Source organism: Coffea arabica, chromosome 6c, assembly GCF_036785885.1.
Source record: "Coffea arabica cultivar ET-39 chromosome 6c, Coffea Arabica ET-39 HiFi, whole genome shotgun sequence".
Taxonomy (NCBI): Eukaryota; Viridiplantae; Streptophyta; class Magnoliopsida; order Gentianales; family Rubiaceae; genus Coffea; species Coffea arabica.
In genome coordinates, this window is record NC_092320.1 from 19,096,044 (window position 1) to 19,123,695 (window position 27,652).

At 37.3% G+C, this 27,652-nt stretch overlaps 2 protein-coding genes and 1 non-coding gene across 3 annotated transcripts; all 3 read left to right on the forward strand.

Moving 5' to 3' along the window:
• Nucleotides 1–3,998: 3,998 nt before the first annotated feature.
• On the forward strand, nt 3,999–4,105 carry LOC113694411 (small nucleolar RNA R71). Its single transcript, XR_003449362.1, has one exon. It is a non-coding gene; the product is annotated as a small nucleolar RNA R71 (small nucleolar RNA).
• A 4,618-nt stretch (nt 4,106–8,723) lies between these two features.
• Nucleotides 8,724–9,574, forward strand: LOC113693098 (BURP domain protein USPL1-like). Its single transcript, XM_027211678.2, has 2 exons — nt 8,724–8,805; nt 8,895–9,574. The coding sequence occupies exons 1-2, from the start codon at nt 8,752–8,754 to the stop codon at nt 9,426–9,428; spliced, it is 588 nt and encodes a 195-aa protein (XP_027067479.2). The 5' UTR covers nt 8,724–8,751; the 3' UTR covers nt 9,429–9,574.
• Nucleotides 9,575–24,409: 14,835 nt separating this feature from the next.
• On the forward strand, nt 24,410–25,999 carry LOC113692007 (uncharacterized). The gene is made up of 2 exons (XM_027210340.2): nt 24,410–24,564; nt 25,070–25,999. The coding sequence occupies exons 1-2, from the start codon at nt 24,520–24,522 to the stop codon at nt 25,511–25,513; spliced, it is 489 nt and encodes a 162-aa protein (XP_027066141.1). The 5' UTR covers nt 24,410–24,519; the 3' UTR covers nt 25,514–25,999.
• The last annotated feature ends 1,653 nt before the right edge of the window (nt 26,000–27,652 follow it).

Consider the following 27,652-nt stretch of genomic DNA (forward strand, 5'->3'; position numbering starts at 1 on the left):
GAAAAGAGATAGAAAATAAGGTGGTACCTAGGCTCAAATGAATCGGCATAAATGAGGAGCTTCTTTGAACTTTCTCATTCATGGTATTAACCCTTAAGATGTGATACGACTTCCCCGACTTGCCATGGATCATGTGTATTAAATTCCTTGGTCAATTTAACATCCACTCCCTCGTCCTTGAGTTTGACAAATCAAGCGATTGTCTCCCAGGTGATGGCCACTCTCTTGTCTCGAACCCAAGAGACAATGAGATTCCCACTATGGCTCTGCTTGTCGTCCACATTAGCATAAAATTCTCGGACCAAGTTGGGGTAGTAATGCCGAGACAACTTCAGAATATTGGCCTATCCGAGTTGACCAAAGGTGGTGGACACCTTGTAATGATTGTCCACCTCAGGTGCCAACTGCTTCTCAATTATGATCTCCTTGTCCAATCCGGTTTCATACCACTGTTGGTTTTCGAGCCAAGTGAATCGCGTGGTATCATAGTTCGGAGATGGCTCCTCATGGCTAGTAGATGCTTTTTTTCGTCGTGAGCGAGGCAGTGACTCAAGTGAGGAAGATTCTTCCACGGGAGAAAGGGACTCCTCAAGTACCGAAGGAGTATGCTCTTCACTTGAAGAAGGTCTTCTTGAGACATGTTTTCCAGTCTAGAAAGATGATCAGCGACTAAGTTCTCGGATCCTTTTTTATCTTTGATCTCCAATTCAAATTCCTACAATAATAAAATCCATCGAAATAGTCGAGATTTTGCATCTTTCTTATTTAAGAGATATTTGAGTGCTGCATGGTCGGTATAAATGATGACTTTAGATTCTACTAAGTACGATCTAAACTTATCCAATGCAAATATCATTGCTAACAACTCCTTCTCTGTTGTTGCATAATTGACTTGAGTTTCATTTATCATTTTACTTGCTTAATAAATGACATGAAGTTGCCTATCATGCTTTTGCCCAAGAACAGCTCCAACTATAAAATCACTCGCATCACACATCAATTCGAATGGCAAGCTCCAATCCGGTGATGCTATTATTGGTGCGGAGACAAGTTCCTTCTTCAACCTATTAAAAGCAAATAAATACTCATCATTAAAGTGAAAAGGAACATTTTTTTGCAAGTAATTCACATAAAAGTTTAGCAATCTTGGAGAAATCCTTAATAAATCATCGATAAAATCCCACGTGTCCAAGAAAGTTTCGAATGCCTTTCATATTGGTAGGTGGAGGCATTCTCTCAATAACCTCTATCTTGGCTTGATTTATCTCAGTATCTTGTGAAGAAATTTTGTGCCCTAGAATAATACCCTCATAAACCATAAAGTGACATTTTTTCCAATTGAGTACAAGATTTGTTTTTTCACATCTCTGCAAAATTAAATCTAAATTGTTAAGACAATGATCATAAGTAGATCCAAATACAGAAAGGTCATCCATGAAAATTTTCATGATTTTCTCATTAAAGTCGGAGAAAATTGCCATCATGCAACATTGGAAAGTGGCCGGCGCATTGTACAGTCCAAAAGGCATTTTTCGAAATACAAAAGTGCCGTAGGGACAGGTGAATGTGATTTTCTCTTGATCTTCCGGTGCAATGACTATTTGATTGTATTATGAAAAACCATTCAAGAAACAATAAAATTCATAACCAGCCAACATTTCTACCATTTGATCAAGAAAAGAAAAAGGAAAATGATCCTTTTTAATATCTGCATTTAGTTTTTTATAATTAATACAAACTCGCCACCCAACTATAACTCTAGAAGGAATCATTTCATCATTTTTACCACATACTATGATTATTCCCCCTTCTTTGGCACTACATAAATAGGAGAAATTCAAACACTATCAAAGATTGAAAACATTATACCTGCATCCAGCCATTTAAGGATTTCTACCCTTATCACTTCTTTCATGTTTGGATTTAACCTTCTTTGAGTTTCAACAACCGGTTTAGAATTTTCTTCTAACAAAATCCGGTGCATACAAATAGTTAGACTAATTCCCTTGATATCAGAAATCATCCATCCTATGGCCTTTAAATGCTTCCTCAAAACACGTAAGAGCTTTCCTAGTTGTTCCTCATCTAGTGCAGCATTGACAATCACTAGCAATGTCTCATTTTCTCAAAGAAATGCATATGTGAGGTGTTTAGGAAATGGCTTAAGCTCAAGCCATGGAGTTTGCTCATACGATGGCGGAGGTAGCCCTTTGCTCAACCCTAACTCCTCATACGCATTGCTCCTTTTGTAAGGAACCTGTGCCTGCAAAAATTCAATCATTTCTTCAATTTGTTCCTCTTGTAAACCTACACCATAAAAACAAAATTCAAGAGAATCATCATCAAGATTAATTTAACTCATTTCTAATACCAGTTCATCATATATGTCAACAGAATAAACATAGTCGGTAAAAGAGGGGTACTTCTCCACTTTACTCAAATCAAACTCCACTTCCTCTTTACCAATTTGGAACTTGAACTTACCACGTTTAACATCTATTATAGTACCTGCAATAGCCAGAAATGGTCAGCTAAGAATAATAGGTACATTAACATCTTTCTCCATATCTAAAACAACAAAATCAACAGGAATAATGAATTTCTACAATTTAATAAGCACATTCTCCAATATGCTCATTGGATTTTTAATAGGCCTGTCAGCCAATTGCAAGGAAATGTTAGTACATTTTAACTCTTTCAACCCCAATAGCCTAGCCACAGTTAAAGGGATAAATGAAATACTCGCACCAAGGTCATATAGTGCTTTAGAGAATTCTACATTACCAATAGTGCAAGAAATTGTGAAACTCTCTGGATCTTTCAACTTTGGTGGCAATTTATTTTGTATGATGGCGCTATATTTTTCCGTTAATGTAATTGTTTCACTATCTACTAACCTCCTTTTCTTAGTCATTATCTCCTTGTGAAACTTTGCGTATGAAGGAATCTGCAAAATAGCATCAACAAAAGGAATGTTAATATGTAATTGTTTGAAAATGTTGACAAACTTCTCAAATTCTTTGTCAGTTTTCGAAGGCTTCAATTTTTATGGAAATGGCACCGGTGGAGGAATTGGTGTTGTCTCTTCAATTTGTGACTCACACTCTTCCACCTTTTCTTTCCCATTAATTTTCTTGCTATCCTCTCCTAACTCACTCAACTACTTGTTTTCTCTTCTTTCATATTCTCTCTTACATTCAACTACAGGCGGCTCACCTACTTCCTTACCACTACGGATGGTTATGGCCTTCACATGCTCCCTTGGATTTACCTCAGTCTTATTAAGTAAATCCCCTTGGTTGCGATTCTTAACTGCATTTGCTATTTGCCCTAATTGGAGCTCAACATTCCTGTACATATTGGTGAGTTGGCCTATCCTTCCCTTAATTCTTTCAAACCGTTGAGTAGTGGCACTGGTTAACTTTTCAATTTTATCATTTGATACATTTGCCAGCTTCTCAATTGCCAATTCCTAAGCTAGTTTGGACTCCGGAAGTGGTTGCTTTGGTTGAAAACCCGGTGGATTAACTGGTCTTTGTTGGTTCCCTTGATCATTCCATCCAAAATTCGGGTGATTACGCCATCCTGGATTGTAGGTATTGGAGTATGGATTATTTTGGGGTGGACAGTTGTAATTGTTGAGATATTGAACTTGTTCGCTGCTAGAACACATAGAATCATCATGATTTCGGTCGCAAGTAGTATAACATGCAACTACTACTCCTTGATTAGAGTTAGAACTAACATGCCTATTAAGCATATTAATTACATTATTCATCTTTATATTCAAGGTATCTACTTCAAGCATACTTGTGGCTCTCCTTGTATTACCTCGTTCATTGGTCCATTGGTAGTTATTAGCAGCCATTTTTTCAATCAATTATTGAACTTCCTCGACTGACTTTCCTATCAATGCTCCTCCCGCTACCGCATCTACATGCATGTTTGTTGGATAGGTGAGACTATTGTAAAATGTTTGGACTATTAGCCAATCTGGTAAACTATGATGAGGACATCTTCGTTGCAATTCCCGATAGCGCTCCCAAAGTTCATACAATGTGTCTCCTTCCTGTTGAGAGAAACTAGTTATATCTATTCTAAGCTTAGTAGTTTTTCCAAGTGAAAAAAATTTATTAAGAAAAGCCTTAGCTAATTCAGCCCAAGTAGTAAAAGTATTTTGAGGATGAGATTGTAACCAAACCTTGACCTTGTCCCTTAGCAAAATGGAAACAATCGAAGTTTAATTCCATCATCACTAACACCATTAAACTTAATTGTATCACAGATTTCAAGAAATGTTGACAAATGAAAATCTGGATCTTTTGTAGCATTACCTCCATATTTAGATTGTTGAACCATTTGAATCAGTGATGGTTTAATTTCAAAATTATTAGCATTTACCGTTGGCCTTGCGATGCTAGTTTGAGATCCTTGTGTCCCCAGTAAAGCAAAATCTCGTAGAGCTCGCCTATTTGGTTCGTTTTCCACCATTTCTTCCTCAAACGGCGGCTCTATCAAAATTTCCTCTATCGGCTGCCAAACCTCTGGTTCCTTTTGATGCAGTATATGCCTCCTTTGTCTCCTTATTGTCCTCTCAATTTCTAGATCGAAAGGTGCAACTTCTCGATATGTTTGGTGCATACACTACAAATAGAAATAAAAGAAATTATGCAGCTTTAATTGTCAAAAGCTAAATTAATGCAAAATCAACTATAAACAATTTAAATAAAAACAATGGAAATATCTAAATTAATAGAGATGATTAGGCCCTAATATTGCCGCTCCCCGACAACGGTGCCAAAAACTTGACGAGATTTTTATATCAATGCAAGTTTATTTCCGAACTTTACCCGTTGGACTACAAGTATACAGGCCACTTAGTAGTTTTAGGCAAATATCAGGTCGATCTCACAAGGAGCAAGTTAAACAAGTACTAGGCCCTTATTTTCTCTATTATTTAGACTTAAAATGAATCTGAACAAGAAGATTATAATGCTACTGTTTGCAAATCCAATTTAATAAATGCTAAATACAAATGGAAAAATTTCACTCAAGATTGAATCTAGTGATGTAGATTCCACTTATGGCATAAACAACATAAATGAATAAATTTACCTCTTGTTATTATTCTTGTTTAACCAGGGATTCATTTCCAATATTACCAAATCTCATTCTCATGATAAAATGGCCTAAAGCAGTCCAGTTTTCCCTATTTTCATGGTGAAATACTTGTTCTACTTTGTTTTCTTTCATGAAATACTAGATAATCTACTTAAGTGTACCTCTATTTTTATGAACATACAACTCAAGCTCTACTCATATTTTTTCATTGTTACTATCAATTCTCATTGACTAATAACAACTATAAACATGCTATTGGTGATCAAACAACAATAAGTAATTACAACTGCACAAATAGACAAGTTAATACAAGATACAATAAGTGTAAATCACATTCAATTCATATCATTTAGCCATAAGTTTCATCTACTCCCTAGATAAAAAAATTTAACTACTCATGAATGATATAACAATCAAACTCACAAGTTTACTAATATAAAACATCATAAAGTACAAGTACAAGAAAGATAAAGAAAAGCTTAGCCAATTAATGATGAAGCCCTCCAAATTCTACTATATCTTGTACAAGATGATTACAAGTGAAGTTTCCAAGTTTTTCCTCTAGAACTTCTAGCTAGAGAGAAAATTGTTTTCCAGAAGAAAAACTAACTACGTATGGTGATGCTTGGCTTCTCCCTGTTTCTCTGCATAAAAGGTGGTGGAAAGCACCTTTTTCTCCTTCATGATTCCAACAACTAAGATTTTGTTAAAGAAAGTCAAAAGATATGTTGTTTTGACTTGTCAATAACTCATTTTGTCTTCCCTTTTGTTGCAAAAGCATGTGCCACCGAATTCTCTCACCAAAGATAGCTGGAAAGTTGTGTGAAAAGTAAGAAAACCGGCTATGCCACTTGCAACAGAGAGAGACAGATCCGAGCCACGGATCCGACGGCTTCAGTAAGATTCGAGCTCGGATCATTGTGGATCTAAGGCCTTTCTCAAATGGATCCGAGCTCGGATCATTGCGGATCCGAGCTCGGATCATTGCGGATCCGAGACCTTTCTCAAATGGATCCGAGCTCGGATCAACTGACCTCGGATCCATTACTCCAGAAGTACAGACGAGGGCTCGGATCAATCTTGTTGCACACGGATCCGGGCTCGGATCCATGTGACCATTTTCCAGATTTTCGGTTCCTTCCTTTTTTCTTTATTTTTTTTTTGCTCCTAGTTTCTTTTGTACTTTATCCTCCAAATGATCCTTGCTCTTTCTTTATCTTGTACATGAAGTTCACATGTTAATATCCTTCAAAATATCACAGATTAAAGCATTAATCCACGCATTTAGCAAGTTTGATTATTTAAACAACACTTAAGCAATTAGCCCCAAAAAGAGTTCAAATATGGCTTTAATCCTCTCAAAACATAACAAAAGTTCATGCCAAACTTGTACAAGATGTACGTTAAATATTCACTTATCACTCAAACTCAAAAAAAAAAAAATTGAAAAACAAAGATACAGCTAAACACATAAAAATTAAATTGCTACTAAACATGTGGTCTTGAGGTTACCATTTACGGATTTACCAAGGCATACAAACATGTGGTCCGATTTGGCACTTTTTTTTAAGCTTTTGTTTGACAACTTTCACAAGTCAACTTTAAAATGTCTTTAATTTTGTTGCTTCAATGAAACCTATAAAATTCAAGATGAATGAGCATTCGGTAGACTAATTACTTCAGCATAGAAAAAGCAAAAAAAAAAAAAAACACACTAAACAGCATAGAAAAAATAGAACAATCATTGATACAAAATTTATTAATTTGATACTTCATCCATGTCTAATTTTATTAATTTGGTACTTCATCCAAAAAATAGCTTCTCCAAATATGATTGCAAAATAATTAATGATTCATAATTTCATCCTTAATTAATCGAATAAAAATAAAACAAAAATTAGGGGAAATGGGTGAAAATTGGGGGAAAAAAGAAGGAAATGCAAAAAATTTGGCTAAAGATAATAATATAGAAAACAAAAACCTTGAAAAGGGAAAAAATAAACTTACCAAGATGATGGAAAACAGGAAAAGCTTTTGAGTCTCAAATATCTTGTGAAAATTGAAATTTCCAATTTGTCTACAATCTGCTAAAGATGATAGTGATAAAGGTGAAGGCTTGAGAAAATTTTGTTGTGGATATTTGGGTTTGAAATGGTTAAGAAGAAAAAATTGAAAAAAAAATTCAAGAGGTGAACTAGAGCCGGTGGCCGCCTGAAGCCAAGAAAGAGATGGATTGAAACTTGAAAGAAAAGTGCATCGGCTGTTTCTTTTCTTAATGTTAGGGTTTCATTTTTTTAATATATTTTTTAGTCAAACTAAGCTTGTCCTTTGACTGTGGTCTAGTGGTAAGAGTGTCTTATAGGAACATGAAAACTGAGGTTCGAACTTGCGTAGCTATATTCTTGACATTTTGTTTGAATTAAAAATCCGCCCGATTACGGTTTGTACAATTTTTTGTGGTTCATACGGTTCGACCGATTTCTAGTGATTTTGCATTAACTTTCGAATTTAATACTGGACCGGACCAGTGGTATGTCCGGTTCGCGATTCAACCAATCGAATTGGCCGGTCCGGTCCGGTTCTGAAAAACATTGGAAAAAGATTGCCAAGGAGGCAGCGGTGTTTATGGAAAATTTTTTTAAAAAAAAAATTAAGTTGCGGTGGGAATCACAAGTTGTGAGTTACCGTATTAAGGGGATCGATGAAGATGATTAGGTTTAAGGAAAGAAATATTCAAAATTGTAATTCTACCCTTCAACTTACTGTTTTCTTTAATAAAGAATATAAATTTTTTGAAATTATAATTAAGCCCCTTAATTAACCTTTTTTACCTAAAAGTAAAAGTAGTACAAGAATTTCCAACTTTTCTCTATATCAATATAGAAGGTTTTCATCCATCTTACCTATCAGTTTAAACCAATAAATTCTTTTGGATATTTTTGAATGAGAAGGGGGGTTCAATAACGCGCAAATCATAGGCAAGTTTTGTGCATTTTACTCGAAAAGAATAAATTCCAGATCGACCCACCATATTGTCTGTTAAAAAAAAAAAGATTGATCCATACTGGATGCAGATCCCTATTGAGGCTGTGGAATTGATGCAATGACCCATAGGTGTACCACTTGCAAAATTATCTTTCTTGTGGAGGGAGGGGAGGCGAGGGGAGGGATAAAGAAGGAGATTCAGGAGGAGGAAGGAGGGAAGGGGGAGGAATGGTGGTGGTGGTGAAGAAAGGGAAGTGGTGGTGGCAGCGTGTGGTGGTGATCGGTAGTGAATGGAAGAAGAAATGGCTGGTAGTTTTTTTTAATATATTTTTGTTAGGTACATTTGAGATGTGTATTTGTAGTGATTTTGGGAGTATTTTTGGAGTTTGTTACTATAGATTCCAAGTATAAAAACTAGTTTTCCAAAACAAACTCATTTTAAAAACATAGGCCAAGATGAGACATTACATTAGAAAATCAAGATGTAATTTTCAAGGGGTAAAATTGTAATTATAATATGTTAAAGAAGAATGAGTTCCTCGAGCACGCTTCATTGTATCCATATATATAAATATGTTTTATTGCTTCTTGTCTTGTGAAAACCTTCAAAAGAGGACTTGCAAAGGAAATAATAGCTACCAACTGATGGATTCCAAAGCAGTTGCTTCTTGTGTTCTCCTCCATCTGTTGATTGTCCTGGTAAGTTACTTTGCAATTAATTGTTTTTTGTGATTTATATTCTGTGGACTTAATTCTCGCTGTCTTACAACACTATACAACCTGTACAGGGAGCCTGTGACATCATACCCAAGGCCAAGGATAGTGGTACTAATGCAATCAGGCTCCACGGCATTGATGCTAATAATCCTCATCGAAATGATAAGACACATCATGTTGCTCACGTACATGAAAAGAAGTCAATGCATCATCCTTCTCTTTCGTCATCCCACATGATGCATCAGATAGATGCAAGAAAAACCATGTTTTTCGTTTTAGATGATCTCAAGTTAGGCAAAACAATGAGTATCCTTTTCCCTGACGGAGATCCTAGTCCTTTGTCCTCTCCTTATCTCTGGCCTAGAGAACAAGCCGATGCTATTCCCTTTTCATTGGCAAAACTCCCACAAATTCTTCAACACTTTTCATTCGCTCAAGGATCTCGCAAGGCCCAAGTGATGCAACATACACTCCGAGCATGCGAGACTAAGCCTATCAAGGGAGAATCCAAGGCTTGTGCCACATCCTACGAGTCATTGGTAGATTCTGCACGAAAGATCTTTGGATTGAATACCGATATTGAAGTTTTATCAACGCATTACTGACGGGATATTTTACATACGTACAAGTTAAAAAACCGAATTACACCTGTTCACTGCAAGTATACAGGTCAACTAGTAGTTTAGGGTATATATCGGGTCGATCCCACAGGGAAGAGTGAACAATTACCGGTATTACTAAAGCTTCTCTATTATTTAGACTATCAATGAATTATAACAAATTTAACCTACTGAAATTATACAAAATAACAAATAAAAGCTCCTTAGGTTGTGGTATCCTCAACTACTCATGCAAGTGCTATTTTTGGATCATTGAATACTACATCTAGGCTAGTTATGGTGTAATTTCCTTAAACATGTGAAACCTACTTTCGTAGTGAATCAACTATACTCATAACTAATCCATACCTATTTTCATGGTTATGAAATTAGCTACAAGTTCATTTCTTCAATGAAATTACATGAAATGAATCACTAAAAACCACATAAGTGCACCTCTACTTTCGTGAGTGTACTCCCTATGTTTAGCACTTCTTGAACTAGTGTTAAATCTCAATTTTCATTGCAGAAACAACACCTTAGATAATCACAATCAATGGTACTAGATTAATCATGATTTAAGAAGCCAAAGTGCTAAATAACTTGCTCAAATCATAGCAGTCAAATAACCAAATAATAAACACTAACAATCATAGAAAGTTCAACCAAACCCAAGGCTTAAACTTTAAACACACATATTGAACACAAAATTCAGAACTTGTATATTAACTAAACTTGGAATCAAATACAAAAGATAAAGAGTTTTGAAGGAATACAACCCTTGTCACATGAGCTTTCTTCCTTGCCTTCTTCATCCTCCATCTTCATCCTAATCTAGATAATAAACAAGAATGGAAAAGCTACACTACTCTATACTAAGCTAAACTAATACTAGGGAGATGAAAGAGCTACATTTCTGCAGCTTCAAGCTTTCTCCCGTAGCTCACTCTCTATTTTTCTGCTATCTCCTCTTCTCTTGCTCTCTCTCCTCTCTTTTGCAACGAATTTGGCTCTTTAATGATGAAAGGTGGTCCAGAAATGAGGATTACATCTCCCTTTTACAGCTGGGAATGTTTCTCACATGTATAGCATCGCATGTGAGTTGGTGGAGGTGAAATTGAGTTTTACGCGTACATAGCAGCCTTTTCTGACCACAATCCGGCCAGGAATCCGGCCACAAATCCGGCCAAATTCCGGCCGGATTGCTACAGTAATCTGGGCTGCTACAGTGATCCGAGCTGCTACAGTGCCTCGGATCCGTATGGATCCGAGCTCGGATCCACTAACCCAGAAACAGCCGAGGGTTCGGATGAATAGTGGATCCGAGTGTGGATCACTTGCTCTGTTTTTGGCCCAACTTCAACTGATCTTTTCTTGATGTTAGAGGCTGAACCAGCTCATGTCTAAAACATGAAAGTTGTAGCCTTTTGACTTATCTTTCCAATGCATCAAGAATCACCTCATTTGGATCTGTATAGGCTGAGATATGACTGAAATACCCTTGCCTGCTCCATGCCTTGTTCCAGTTTCGACCAATAGCAATTGACTCTGTACTTCGGCTTTTTGACCTGGAAAACCTTCAAACTGGATTCAGATGTCTTCACCAAAGTTGTAGATCTATCTCTTATCTTCAAATTAGTTCAAGAATCATCCCAATCCGATCATTTTAGCTCAAGTTATAGCCGAAATACGAAAATGTGTCAAAAACTGTCAAAATACACAAAATCCACTAAAAAGTGATAAAAACCTCATTTAATCACTTAAAAGCATTTTTCACCAATTATAGCCAAAATGATTCATATTCTTCCAATAATATAACTAAAGTGACTAAAAATAATATAAAATATTATACAATTATTACGTAAATTAGTCACTTATCAATTACCTCGCAAAATCTAATGCTGCTAGATTACAGAACTATACAATCACAGAAGCTCCTGAACGAATTTCAACTCTAAAGGTGGTTGCCTGTCACACCATGCAATATCCTTTCATAGTTTTCTATTGCCACTATCAGCAGGGTGATAATCGTTCGTACAGGACTGTTCTATCTGGAGAGAATTGTGATAGGGTTGAAGCTATTGCAATATGTCACATGGATACCTCCCAATGGAACCATGATCACGTTTCCTTCCGACTGCTTGGTATCGAACCAGGCACTGCCCCTGTTTGCCATTTCTTCCCAGAAGTGAACTTTGTATTGGTTCCATCTACTTCTTCAATCTAGTAATATCCAAGAGCTCTTTCAGCATTTTAGTTGTTTAGCTCAAGTCACCTTGCTCAATGTGTAATACTAGAAATCACTAAATTCGTGTGCCTCATGTTTGATCGTCAGTATTCGATTAAAACTCCGTGGTGTAGTAGCGCTACTTTTGACAATCAAAGTTTTATATGCTTCGATTTCTTAGAGCATCTCGAACGCGTATGCTACTAATGTTTTATAATTTTCAGGAGACTGGATTAGAATGCTATTTTTTCTTGGTGAACAAGTGCATATCTCTTCCTAATTAGTCACTAATTAGTCACTTTAAGCAAGTCCTAGGAGGAGGTTGAAACAACTGATAATTCTTCATTATAATCTATCAGTCACAAAACAAATTTTCTAATGAAAATCTCGCTTGTTAAGAATAGTATATTAATTCTTGTCTTCTCAACTTATCTTGCAAATTCAACATCTGAATGGTTACTACATGTGATCCACAAAAAGACAATGATTAAGAGTAGACAAATAGTAAAAATAACGAGCATGTGAACCTTTTTGAAATGATGAATATTGTGGAGGATACAAAAATGAATGACATTTTTAGTGGAACGAAAGAAGTAAAAATTTAATTTTGTGATCGGCATTGCTCTTATTTTGAGTTAAATATATAGATACCACCAATAATGTATTCTTTTAAAAGTAAACATTTTATTCTCACTATGGTAAAATGGCAAACATCCGTGCATACATTGATTGATATGTAGACAATTTTTGGGACTAATACATGGCAGAGTTTTGAAATTCAAGTTGAGACATCGGCACAATCGAATTTAGGTTAGGAGTCAAGAGGTTAAAGTGAGTAATGTGAGTATGAATCCTTAGTATGTGAGTAATGAATCCTTAGTATCATGCCCTTTCACATGTGTGGTTATGTGAGTAATGAATCCTTAGAATCACCAGTTATAATGAATCCTTATGCACATTTAATTGACTTAATATTTCGTACCCACAGATAATCAAAGATATAACTGGGTGATTCACGAGTTGGTAGAGTGTTTCTAAATGATAGTTGCACCTCTTCATCACATGATTCTGGTTGCTGATCAGAATCCAATCTTCTTCCAATAGCTTCGTTTGGTTCAGATTGTGTCTTTCTTGTGCCTTTCAATCTTTACAATTTAATAATTTGTTTCTTAGATTAATAGAGTGCAAGAAAGACAAACAGATAATAGAGTAAATTAAAACTCAAGACAAAAGACCCATATTTTGGATAGAGTGCAAGAAGATATGGTACTCTATTATATATCTGATAGTAACAACGGAATTGATAGGGTCTTAATTTGGCCAGGTCACGTGAAACCACTATATATATATATATATATATATATATATATATATATTTTTTTTTTTTCAAGTACATGTTTTGTGAGACTATGAGCCGGTTTAGATTGTAACTTTTGGGAATTTTTACAGAAAATATAAATCGCATCTACAAAAAAAAAATTAATCAAAGATATAATTGGTGATTCATGAGTGGATAAAAGAATTGAGTGTTTCCCAATTGATAAAGGATAGAGTTTTTCTTATGTAGTAGCTGGACTTCTTGCTCGCATAATTGTGGCTGTCCATCTCTTTGATTTGGATTCCGATCTTATTCAAATACTTTTGGAGGGGTATCCTATATTTAGAGTGTCAATCACAAACTTCATTATGTTGATTCGTCCAAAATCGCTCCCCAATAACCCGTTTAAACCCACCCACTAATTTGAAATAGATTTAAATGGATATCCAATTAAACTCATTTAATTAATAGATAGTAGATTAACTCGAATCATTTAAACTCAAATATTAAACAAATAATTTGAATTTATTATCAATCTAATAACAATAAGATGCCATTATTTTTTATCAGACAACATGTAAAAAAAAATAAAAAAATAAATTATAACCATTTAAATTCATTTAAATCACTTATTTTGACACCTCACCACTTGTTCAGCCGTTCCTTTCTTCCATGCCGTCGCCAGTGTCTGTCATTTCCGATTATCAGGTAAGGCTCTGACATTAGTGTCCACCTGCCATCGTGCGATCCCATTGATTAACCAAGTTACAGCGCTGTCATATTTGTCAAGCCATCCTTCATTATTGGATCTTTTATTCTATATATGGGACCGTCCTTACTGTTCCCATGAAAGATTGGTTCAGAAATGTATGGCAGCTGTGAAATACGTTAGCTCTCTGAATCTTGTCCCATAAAGATATGTAGCTGAAAATCCGAACGCATTGGTTTCACGAGAGTTTTCTTATCCACCGTGCCTGCCAATTTTCTATCACCATATAACAGCGTTTTTAAACCATACGGACTGACCGATTCTAAACATTGAACCGAGGGTCCGGTGGTTCAGTCCGAGTTAAACAATTGAGTTGAACAGACATTTACTGGACCTGCTCAGAAATTGGGTTTAAATAAAGAAAATTGAGTTTTTAACTATATATTTTGTGAGACTATGAGCTGGTTTAGATTGTAATTATTGGGAAGTTTTATAGAAAATAATTGTATGGTGTTTCCTAATTGATGAAGGATACAGTTTTTCTTATGTAGTGGCTGCACCTCTTGATCACATGATTCTGGTGGTTATCGATCTCTTGGATTTGGATTCTAATCTTATTCAAACATTTTTTATTCTTTCAGATTATGTCTTTCTTGTGCATTTCAATCTTTGTAATTTATCAATTATTTCTTAGATTGGATTTTGATTCTTTTAGACTATGTCTTTCTTGTGCATTTCAATCTTTACAATTTAATAATTGTTTCTTAGATTGGATTTACATGTTTAGTTCTAAAGTGGTCCCATGATCTCGCTTCGAGGTCTTCCAAGTTGTATTTCTAGTTGATTTCGGGTATTTAGGAATTTCATATTTTATTACACCATTTTTTAACTCAATAAAATCATATTTCAACTTTTGTCACACTATTTTCCAACTCAATTACATTAAAAGCAAACTTGTGAGAAATAAAACTTGTGATACCCCATCAACCCCTGCTCCTATTAATATTACACATGTAGATTATATTTTAAAAGGAAAATTGCCAAATTGGTCCCTTAAGTTTTCAGAAAAAAACTTTTTTTAGTCCATCAAAATTAGAATTAGTTAAAATAGTCCATCAAATATAACGCAAGAAAAGTATCCTTTTGGTCCGCAAGCTCATTTTTTGATCGGTTTTCTAGTCAAAAAGTGTGTGCCTTTCTTAGGCACCCACAATTTATTATGTGCAATAATGGTTTCTGGATATAGATTCTTACATTTCTGATTGTTGATCACATGATTTGGATTCTGTATTCAAATTGTGAAACTATTTGTTTGGACAAATGGCTCGGTTTGGCAGCGTTTGGACCGTGCCTTGACCAACGTCAAATGGGCATTGGCGTACCCGATTTCCAGGGTCTCTCATCTAGCAAGGGGGCGGTCTGACCATGCACCCCTGTTGGTGAAATGCGCCCCAAGAATGGGATCTCCACGTTCCTTTCGGTTTCTTAATGTTTGGGCCCGACATCCTGGTTTCTTGCCTTTGGTTCAAGAGGCCTGGAAAAGGGAGGTGGCAGGGGTGGGAATGAATCGCTTTTTCAATAAACTTGTTAAGGTGAAGGAGGAGCTGCGGATCTGGAATCGAGAAACTTTCGGTGACATTCCCACCCGAGTTAAGATAGCCGAGAGCTACTACAGGTTGCGGGAGGCGGAGTATGATCGGAGTCGGGACGCGGTCTCTAGATCTCTCCTTCACGAGGCTCGGGCTACATATAACAGGGAGCTGGCAATCGAATGTGAGTTCTGGAAGCAAAAGGCGGCACTGAGGTGGCTGCGAGATGGGGACGCTAACACGTCCTTCTTTCACTCGGTGGTCCGTCAGCGCCGGAATCCAAACTTTATTGCGCGAATTAAGGATGCGGAGGGCCGATGGCTCGACGCGGCGCAGGACATTAAAACTTCTGCAACGGAATTCTACGCAGACTTATTTACGTCGGAGTCAACAGTTAGAGGGGGTTTTCCGGATCTTCCTTTTGCAATTCCATCGGTGGGTAGTGTGCAAAATGACAGGATACGAGAAGTGCCTTCCGCTGAGGAGATCAGAGAGGTGGTCTTCTCGATGGATTTGAACAGCGCCCCTGGTCCTGATGGTTTTGGCGTGGGATTCTATCAAAAGTGTTGGGAGATTATCAAAGACGACCTAGTGGAGTCAATACATGATTTCTTCAGAAGGGTGAGCCAGCCACAGGGTTGGTCTAGTTCGCTTATAGTGCTAGTGCCAAAGGTTGAGGGTGCATGTCAGTGGCGAGACTTCAGGCCTATTAGTCTATGCAACGTTAATTCCAAAATCATCTCGAAGATCTTGGCATCCAGACTAAATGGAATTCTTCCAGACATCATCTCACCGTGGCAGACGGGGTTTGTCCCAGGGCGTGGTATCTCAGATAATATTTTGTTGGCCCAGGAGATGACCCAAGACCTGGACAGACGGCTGAAAGATCCGAACCTGATTCTGAAGTTGGATATGGAGAAGGCGTGCGATCGGGTAGAGTGGTCTTTTCTGCTTTTCATGCTTCGTCAATTTGGGTTCCAGGAGCAGGTCGTAGATTTGTGCTTCCGGACTTTTTCCAACTCGTGGTTCTCGGTTCTTATTAATGGCGAGCCGGCAGGGTATTTTAAGTCATCTAGGGGGGTAAGACAAGGGGACCCGCTATCTCCAGCGTTATTCCTATTTGTGGCTGAGTTTTTAGGACGAGGGATTCATGATTTATTCTTGGCGAGGGAGTCTAGATTTTTTGTCTCGGCGGGCTCCCGGGTGCCCTACTTAGCATTTGCGGATGACATCATGATTTTCACGCGGTGTTCAGGTGACGCGTTGACGGCGATTAAGCTCTTCTTAGAGCAATATCAAGCCTGGTCAGGTCAGAAAGTGAATATCGGCAAGAGCTCCTTTTGTCCGGCATCAGGGGCATCTCCGGAGCAGTTACAGTTGGTGCTTTCCACTCTCGGATTTCGAGAACAAAGACTGCCTATCAGATACCTCGGGGTCCCGCTGACAAAGGGGCGGGTGAGTTGCGTGCTGTTCGATGGGCTGCTAACGCGACTACGTCAGAGACTGTTCCACTGGAGCTCCAAGCTTTTATCCACAGGGGGCAAAATTGTTCTCATCAGCCATGTGCTTAGCTCTATTCCGCTGCATCTACTTCAGGTACTGCAGCCTCCAAATGCGGTTCTGGTAGCTCTAGGCAGGATCTGTAACGCTTTCCTATGGGACCGCAACACTACGGAAAAGCGGGTGCACTGGGCGGCTTGGGAGAAAGTCTGCTTCCCGGTTGAAGAAGGGGGATTAGGCATGCGGGCTTTCGGAGATGTCTTATGGGCGTTTTCTTGCAAACTATGGTGGAAGCTGCGGAGGAGGGACTCGGCCTGGGCAGAGTTTATGCACTGCAAGTATATTAGAGGGGTGCACCCGGTGCTAGCTCGGGTAGACCGTCCGCCAGCATCCTGGAGGCGGTTGTTGGAGATTCGGGATTTCGCTGAGGGCCGGATTCGGTGGTGTCTGGGCAAAGGCTTGATTGACTTCTGGCAGGATCGCTGGTGTACAGCTCTACCCCTGGCCCAGCTCCTGGGTTTGTCCAACACGCCAGATGTGTTAGTCGGAGAGCTGTACCTGCAGAGTGGGTAGGATGTCGCCCGTCTCAAGAGCTGGCTTCCAGAACATTACGTGGCACGGATCTTGGAGCTCCAAATCTTCCCTGACTTAAAGGACCACATGGTTTGGGAGGGATCGGCGTCGGGAGAATTTTCGGTCTCGGCGACAATGGAGGCACTTCGGCAAAAGAGGAGTACGTCTATGGTTAGCAGGTACATCTGGGGCACTGCTTTGCCAAAGAAGATCTCATTTTTTGTTTGGCGATTGGTGAGGCAGTGGGTTCCCTTGGATGAACAACTGCAACGGAAGGGCGTTCACCTGGGGTCTAGGTGCTCTTGCTGCGAAGGGGCTAGCGAGACAGTTGGGCATTTGTTTGTGTCGGGCCCGGTGGCTGAAAGTGTCTGGGGGCGTTTGTTCCAACAGTTTGGAATCACGCGAGAGGGGATACAAGGGGTGCCCTCGCTGCTTATGGCGTGGTTCCTCTCACCGGCTGGTCGGAGCAGACCATATTCGGGCTCTTATTCCGAGTGTGACCCTCTGGTTCATGTGGCGCGCTAGGAATCAGTCAAGGTTCGAGGGGGCGAAGATGCATGCAGATCATATTTTAAGGGAGGTAGGGAATCTCATTGAACAGTTAGGGGAGGCACATAAATTAGGGAGGGCATTCCTGGGAGATGGCGATTGTGTATGGGCTAGAGGGAGAAGTATACCGGGAAGGAGACGCCGCCCCCGGTTGGTGGTATGGGCCAAACCCCCTAGTCAATGCCTAAAGCTAAACACGGATGCCAGCGTCACTGCTGCTGGGGCGTTTGGGGGAGGCGTGGTCCGGTCCAGCGCAGGGAAGGTGATATTTGCTTTTTACAAGGAGTTTGGGGAGGTCCACAGTGTGGTTCACGCAGAGGCATTAGCGCTTCTTACGGGATTGCTGCATTGTCAGGAGCGGCGGTTAGCGGGGGTTAAAGCAGAAAGCGACTCGAAATCTCTCGTTCGGATGGTCTCCTCTGGAGCTTTGGCGAGCTGGCCGCTCTGCAACGTTCTCAGGAAGATTCGGGCACTCCTCCGCGAGATGGGGGCGCCGTTGAGTCATATTTACCGCCAGGCTAATATGGTCGCCGATGCGCTTGCTTCGGCGCAATTGGGTCAGGAGTCCCTGTTTACGGGGGAGGAATCACTTCCGCGGCGGATTAAGGCGCTGATAAGTCTAGACAGCCAAGCAATTCCTTATGTTAGGCAGTAGTTGTCTTATGTACTCTTTGCAGTTTTGTCGTTTTGAAAAAAAAAAAAAAAAAAAAAAGATGTGTCAGTATTGTTTAGCAAGATATAATTGATCACAAGATGTGAAACTACCACATACGACAATACCCAATTGTTTAGCAAATCAAGCATAAGGTTCAGACAAGTATCAGGGTATTAATAGGTCCTCTATATTATTTATTTGCAGCTGGTGCCAAATGACACTACTTAAGACTTGGAGGAAAAATATGATTGCCGAAGAATCGTTATCAGAATCAAATTGTACCTTAAATACAACTTTTTTGGATTCTGTTAAGTTTGCAGCGAGGTGGAGAAGACCTCAATTGCATACAAGCAATTAACAGCAGAAGAAACATAGCTTTAATATCTGATTCTAGTAATGGTTTCTGGCAAAGAATACGTTGTCCTTCACGAGTAATGTTTCTAGAAACAATCTTTATATTTTTAGTGTTTAAAATAGCTTCAAGAACACGGCAAAAGTAAACTTTGCTTTATGGACTGATGAGTAAACACTATAAGATGATGGGTAAACATCAACACTATATGTCTGGAAAGAGAGGAATTACATAATTTTTAGCAACGAGGTTACCAAAATGCTTCAGCTTATGCTTCATGCTAAGCTGCCATAAAACTTTCCATCCTTTTGCATTTGCCTCATTCCTACTTCGTGAATCCTCCTGATGAGACCTCCTCCGATAAGGAGAAAATTAGTTGATTGTAAAGATTAGGTTCTACATTGGTCAAAGTCTCAAAGATAAAGATGATAAACTTTGCCACTGGATAATGCCTAATTGGCCGTAACAAATGAAGTTAAGGTACTTGAAGGTGACGCACTAGTGAAACCATGCATTCCAGGGATAAGAATTAAACTTGGAAATCTGAAAGATTGCTAAAGAATAAATATTAGAATCAATAATATTAAAAAAAAATTTTCCAAATCAAATCAAAATTATTGAAAATTGACCAAAGCTCAAATCCAAATCAAATAAATCCTTACACGTTAAACCCACGAGAAACCTGTTATCAAGAGGTGCAATTACCACTTGATAAAACTCCAATGTAGCTATCACCTCGTGGATCACACATATATTGGGTCCTCTTAATTATTTTCAGTTGGTACGAAATCATTCAGATATGATTTCCGTGACAAATTTTGAGTGTAACGCAATATTCACCTCAACCAGTTGAGACATTGTCTGATAACCATGAAATTTGACTCTCCAATTCTTGGGTTTTGCCTCTCTCTTTATAAGGTGTAGAATGTGGGTTTTCTTTCGAATGAACCTGGTTCTAAAGAATGCTAACTGGTTGACAATTGCGGAAGTTTTTGTGCATATCTGTACCATGAAGCCAATCAAAATGTGAATGGACTAGACATAAAGGGCAGTAGTTTAAAATTTGTAGTGAAATTAACTTAATTACCTCAATGGAATTGAACTGAAAAATGCAATTTTCTATTCAGACAAAATTCATAAGTTCTAAGTTCATTAAGAAAGATCAATGCCTGTCATATTAATGCAAAATTATTGATAACAACAAGAAGGATACTTTTAGAGATGATATAGTCTAGAGTCCATGCATCTAACCCACTCTCTTGACATAGATCGGAGTTCAATGAGCGTTAAACTCAAGTCTATTGGCCAAAAAAAGGAAAAAAAAAAAGACTCAAGTCTATTCAAAAAACCAAAGATTGGACTCCAAATCAGTGATGTCGAATTGATTATCCACGGACGCTAAAACCGCCAGAAACAAGTCATCAAGAGGTGAAACTACCACATACGACAATACCCAATTGTTTAGCAAATCAAGGATAAGGATCAGACAAGTATCAGGGTATTAATAGTCCTCTATATTATTTATTTACAGCTGGTACGAAGTCAATTAATCAGAGATACCCACCAAATGACACAACTTAAGACTTGAAGGAAAAATATGATTGCTGAAGAATCGTTATCAGAATCAAATCATTGTGCCTTAAATACAACTTTTTTGGATTCAGTTAGGTTTGCATCGAGGTGGAGAAGATCTCAATTACATACAAGCAATTAACAGCAGAAGAAACATAGCTTTAATATCTGATTCTAGTAATGGTTTCTGGCAAAGAATACGTTGTCCTTCACGAGTAACGTTTCTAGAAACAATCTTCAAATTTTTTGTGTTTAAAATAACTTGAAGAATACGGCAAAAGTAAACTTTGGTTTGTGGACTGATGAGTAAACACTATGAAATGATGAGTAAACATCAACACTATATGTCTGGAAAGAGAGGAATTACATTTTTTTAGCAACAAGGTTACTAAAATTGGGGGTTATTATAACTTTATCCCTTTAAACTATAGTGCTAATATCAATTTACCTTTTTAACATTATTTTGCAGGCATTTGACCTCGCAGTTATTCTCCTTTTTCATTCTAAGAGGACCAAGAAAAAATGCAAAAGGGTTCCCTTTTTTTTTCATTCTCAACTATTAAGAAAAAAAAAGAAATTGAATAGAGGTTGACAGAAAACTCAATTTCAGAAAAAAGGAAAATAAAGAAGAATCCAATATTATAATTAATTTAAAATAAGTTAGAGTGGGCGGTAGGGGTGAAGAGTAAGTAGCAATTTTAAAATAATAAGCACATTGGATTCTTTATTATTTTTATTTTCTTTTTTTAAAATTGAGTTATCTCTCTATTTTCTTATTTTAAGTATTGATAAGTACACGAGGAAAAAAAGAAGAAGACATTTTTTTTTGACTTTTTCCCCTTGTTATTAAAGAGGGTGGAAAAAAGGGAGAAGACACTTTTTTATTTTTTGTCTTGGTATTAAAAGGGTGAAAAAGGGGGAAAAAACCATTCCAATTTTTTTTATTTTTAATCATACAGGAGAGGGATGTATTTCTTCTAAAATATTAGGTAAATTATATATAATTTTCTGTATTTTCATCTATTGCCACATGATCTCCAAAACATTTTAGGGTTATATGCAGCTGATGTAAGGGAAAAAATTCATATTAATACCTCAAATTTCCCTTAAGGAGTTTTTATATTTAAATCAAATTATTCAATGAATATATTTTTGTTTTTCTCCTAGTCTTAAAGAGTCTTGCCACAGGCCTAAATCATTTCCGCTATATTGCTTTGGCCAAATTTACAATCGTATATTTGTGTTTGTAGCCGTTGATTGAACTTTGGTCTTAGGAAAAATGATAACAAATGGAAAGAGTGAGATACAAGTCAATTAAAAAACATGATTAACACTAGAATTTGTGAGACATGGAGACTTGGATTATAAAAAGGATAAGAAAACTTGAATAGGTGAAAAAGGGTGGATTAAAACTATACGAAAGAAGTAGCATAACAGTGATATAGCATTTGGTGATGGGAAGATTCTTGGTGATGTGTTTTTTAAGTTTGATAGGCATTTTATTACTTTTGGGAAGATTATTATAATCATTTTGAGTCCTTAACAAAAGCATGGAAGTGTAATATTTGAATATAGAGGTGGGCAACATGAGATTATTAGAAATCTTAGAAGAAGTTTTTGAAAATATCCTTTGCTGTAATACTATTCTTTTTTTTTTCCTACCTTGTGATTATTGATTTCCACATTCACACTCAAAATGCTAAGGCAAAAAGCAAAATTCAAGGATGAAAAATGAAAGAAAAAGAGACAAGGTTATAAACATGGGGAAAGACTCTAGATTTGATTAATGCTAAAATATTATAAAATGATTATAGCATTTCTTTTTCATTTTTTATGAGTGACATTTTTTTAAAAAAAAAAATTTAGTAGGGGAATGATGGGATTTAAAAAGCGAAAAAAGAATAGGGAGATCAAAATTCAGGATCTCTAATTCCTGGGAGTAACATGATAATATTATTTCTAAAAACCCAAAATCAAATCCTATTGGTGTAATATAAAGGAATTCGGATGATCGAAGTGTTTAAAACATAAAATACTTCTTAATTATAATATCTTATTCAGGATAAGAAAACTTGAATAGGTGAAAAAAGGTGGATTAAAACTATACGAAAGAAGTAGCATAACAGTGATATAGCATTTGGTGATGGGAAGATTCTTGGTGATGTGTTTTTTAAGTTTGATAGGCATTTTATTATAATCATTTTGAGTCCTTAAAAAAAGCATGGAAGTGTAATATTTGAATATAGAGGTGGGCAACATGAGATTATTAGAAATCTTAGAAGAAGTTTTTGAAAATATCCTTTGCTATAATACTATTCTTTTTTTTTTCCTACCTTGTGATTATTGATTTCCACATTCACACTCGAAATGCTAAGGCAAAAAGCAAAATTCAAGGATGAAAAATGAAAGAAAAAGAGACAAGGTTGTAAACATGGGGAAAGACTCTAGATTTGATTAATGCTAAAATATTATAAAATGATTATAGCATTTCTTTTTCATTTTTTATGAGTGACACTTTTTTTAAAAAAAATGTAGTAGGGGAATGATGGGATTTAAAAAGCGAAAAGAGAACAGGGAGATCAAAATTCAGAATCTCTAATTCCTGGGAGTAACATGATAATATTATTTCTAAAAACCCAAAATCAAATCCTATTGGTTTAGTAATATAAAGGAATTTGGATGATTGAAGTGTTTAAAACATAAAATACTTCTTAATTATAATATCTAATTCATTAGTCGAATGTGGAATCTTATGTTTGTTGCCCCTTTCTTTTTTGCTTTGGATTTGGGTTTTTGGCGTTGAATTTTGAGTATGAATTGAGTAAGATTATAGCATGAGAAGGTTCATCATGTTCATTTAATTAAGGTCTTCCTGCATTTAAAATGGGAGCTTACATGACATAAAAAAAGATTAAAATGGTAATACTTTACAAAAGAGCATCATAGTGGGAACATTTTTCCTAAAAAAGGTCACTTCAGAACTAAATTCCGTGAATCCCTGGTTTCATGTGGGTTTTCTTTTCATGGACGTACGTGATTAACATCATGTCTCTTATCATTTCGATGAGGATTATTAACATCCAAGTCCTAGAGCCTGATTGCATTAGTACTATCCTTGGCCTTGGGTATAATATCACAAGTTCCTCCCTGTAAATGTTGCAATGCGTTTTAAGAGAGTGAGAATTAAGTATATCACGGGGAAAAAAAAATTAATGGCAAAGTAACTTACCAGAACAACCAACAGATGGAGGAGGATAATCCAACAAGCAAGTCCTTTGGAATCCATCAATTGGTAGGTTTTATATCCCTTGCAACTCCTCCTTTGAAGGATTAGGCAACAGCAGAAGCAAATGCCAAATATTACATATGGATGAAAAGTGTGCTTGATTAGAAGGTTCTTTTTCAAATAGTCGATTAAATTATGACCCCTTGAAAGATAGTGTTTCTTATTGAGGTTGAAAAATGGACCAAATTACTTGATACTCAAATCAGATTTGGCTAAATAAAAGTTTGTTTGAACTTAATTTGCCAACTAATCAAATCAAAATTTAAGAAGTATTATTATGTGTTAGATTAACTATCAAATTTGGCATTAACTTGGCTTGATAAACATAAAATTAGAATTTACAAGTAAAAAATTCAAATTACTCAAGTTCGACTCATGCTCGATTCTATAAAAAAGCTCATTTGAGTTTGCCTTAATTAATAAACAAGTCAAGTTTGAAGACCTTCCTCTTAAAAAAATTTTAAAAAACTCAAGTTTGAGTACAGTTTCAAGTTTATTAAATAATCTAACAAGTTTGAATACTACAACATTGAATCTAGTAGATCTAGACAAAATCACTAAATTTATTTTAGACCACAACTGTAGATTGTTTAGAAAACAAGGACCAAAATGTAGACCTACCCACATGATGCAAACCAACCAGCCACGTGATCCATGTTGTAACCTTGCTAGCTTCACTTAGCTATCGCCTTGTATAAATAGCCGTATAGCCCCCAAGAGTCTTTTCACCACCAAAGTTACATTTTGAGTCTGTTCATAGGCAAGGCATGGCTTCATCTATCACTCTGATCGCAGTCTTTTCAATTGCCCTGGTAAGGTTTCTCAACAATCAATACTGTACTTGAAGTAGTAGTTCATATGAGATAATTGCTAGACTGTATAGGAATACTGATGAAACCCGTGAATTAAAGCTACCTGAGAAAACACATTCTTCTTCCTTTTTGCACATTTATCTGCAGCTCTAACCATCGCCACTGAAGGAATGGAAGCTCTTCAGATGGTTCTGTAGTTCTATTCTCATAAAAGCTTGACTTCCAAACATTACCAATGCTGGTACCATACTTAAACGTCAATGTAACTTGAGTAATGGCATATGACACTATTTACCATTTTTTAGTTAGAGGATTCATCCGGGAAAGATTGAAAGTCAAATCAAGAACCTTAAAATCAACATAAGGAATATTCCTGTTGCCAGTTGAGCTCGTATTTGGAAATTAACTATCCTTCCCTACTAGGGGTCATCTTTTACGGTGCTACCATCAACGTACCTATATTGACGTTAGTTTCTTTTATGTTAATATTTGCACAAATGTGCAGTTTGCATGCATCACGGAAGCAAGGAAGAATCCTACGGACTTTTTGCAATCTGCTGTCATTAACGAGCATACTGAGGACAATCACCATGCAGAGTCGTCCCTTTCCAATCAGAAGAAGACAAGTAATGGTAACACATTGAAGGATTTCGAGTCGAAACCCGGCTCCTTTCTCTGGGGGTATCAAGGCAACGACGCTGAGTCTAAGTCTAAGGAGGAGAAGCCTCTTATGAAAGGCTTTGAGTCAAAGCCCGGCTCCTTTCTTTGGGGGTATCAGGGCAACGACGCTGAATCTAAGTCTAAGGAGGAGAAGCCTCTTATGAAAGGCTTTGAGTCGAAGCCCGGCTCCTTTCTCTGGGGATATCAAGGCAACGACGTTGAGTCTAAGTCTAAGGAGGAGAAGCCTCTTATGAAAGACTTTGAGTCAAAGCCCGGCTCCTTTCTCTAGGGGTATCAAGGTCCTCTTATGAAAGACTTTGAGTCGAAACCTGGCTCCTTTCTCTGGGGGTATTAAGGAAACGACGCTGAGTCTAAGTCTAAGGAGGAGAAGCCTCTTATGAAAGACTTTGAGTCGAAGCCCGGCTCCTTTCTCTGGGGGTATCAAGGCCCTCTTATGAAAGACTTTGAGTCAAAGCCCGGCTCCTTTCTCTGGGGGTATCAAGGCAATGACGCTGAGTCTAAGTCTAAGGAGGAGAAGCCACTTATGAAAGACTTTGAGTCGAAGCCCGGCTCCTTTCTCTGGGGGTATCAAGGCAACCACGCTGAGTATAAGGAGGAGAAACCACTCGTGAAAGATAATTAATGTCCAGGGAAGCCGCAACTTTACCTCTGAATGAGCTACGGACATATATGTCTTCTGGCTGGTCTGATTTTCTCCATTTTCTTTATTGGCATGAAAATGTGTGATATGTAATAAATGCAGTTCTTCTTTCAACCAAGCGTTCCGTATAATTAATTAAATGAAGTCAGTACCGTTGAGTGCATTTTCTGTTTCTTTGTTTGTTGTTTCTTTTTGCCATTGACGGGTTTTTACTTTAAGTGCAAGTTTAATTCCGATTTTACACCCGTTGGACTGCAAGTATACAGGTCGCAATTGTAGTACAAGATGTGTATCGGGTCGATCCCACGAGGAGCAATTTAAACAATTACTAAGCCCTTATTCTCTCTATTATTTAGACTTACAATTAATTTGAGCAGAGAAAGTCTAATGCTGTAATCTACAAATCTGATATACAAATCTAGTTTAACAAATACTGAATACAAATAGAGAAATTTTACTTAAGGAAGATTCTAGGGATGTAGATTCCACTTATGGCATAAACTACACAAATGAATGGATTTACTCCTTGCTATTATTCTTGCTTAACCAGAGATTTATTTCCAAGAATACCAAGTCTCATTTTCATGATGAAATGGCTTAGAGCAATATAGATTTCCCTATTTTCATGGTGAAATATTCTACTACTCCGTTTTATTTCATGAAATGCTCAATAATCCACCTAAGTGTATCTCTATTTTCATGAACATACAACTCAAGCTCTACTCATGTGTTTCAATTGTTATTACCAATTCTCATTGAATAATAACACTATAAACATGCTATTGGTGATCAATCAATAACAAGTAATCACAGCTACACAAGTAGACAAGTTAATACAAGATATAACAAGTGTAGATCACATTCAATTAGTATTATTTAGCAATAAGTTTCATCTACTCCCTAGATGAAGGAGTTTAGCTACTCATGAATGATTTAACAATCAAACTCACAAGTTTATTAATGCAAAACATCATAAAGTACAAGTATGAGAAAGATAAAAGAAAGCTTAGCCAATTGAAGGTGAAGCTCTCCAATTCCTGCTATGTTCTTGCACAATATGATTATAAGTGAAACTCTCCAAAAAAATGCTTCTCCAAGTACTCCTATCTAGAGAGAAAAAATGTTACAAAATGAAAAACTAGCTACGTATGGTCCTCTTGGCTTCTCCCCTGTGTTTCTACATAAAATGTGGTAGAAATTCCATTCCTCTCACTTCATAATTTCCTCCACTCAGATTTTGTAAAAAGAAGTCAAAGATATGATGTTTCCTTTTGTCCACACTCATTTGGTCTTCTCTTTTGTTGCAGAAGCATGTGCCACCGATTTCTGTCCCTCAAAATAGCTGGAAAAGTTGTGAGAAAGGTAAAGAAAAACGGCTGTACCACTTGCTGAAGAGAGAGACAGATCCGAGCCTCGGATCCGAGGGCTGAAAATGGATCCGAGCTCGGATTATAGGATCCGAGGTCTTCCCTTGATAGATCCGAGGTCGGATCGTCCTGACCTCGGATACACTCCGCCAGAAGTACAGACGAGGGGTCGGATCCCTCTTATACACACGGATCCGAGCTCGGATCCGTGTTGAGTAATTTTCCAGTTTTTCACTTCTTCCCTTTTTCTACATTTTTGCTCCCAATTTCTTGTATACTTTGTCCTCTGGATGACCCTGACATTTCTTTCAACTTGTGCATGAATTTCATACATCAATTACCTTCACAATTTCACAAAATTAACGCATTAATCCACTCATTTATCAATTTCTTAACCCTT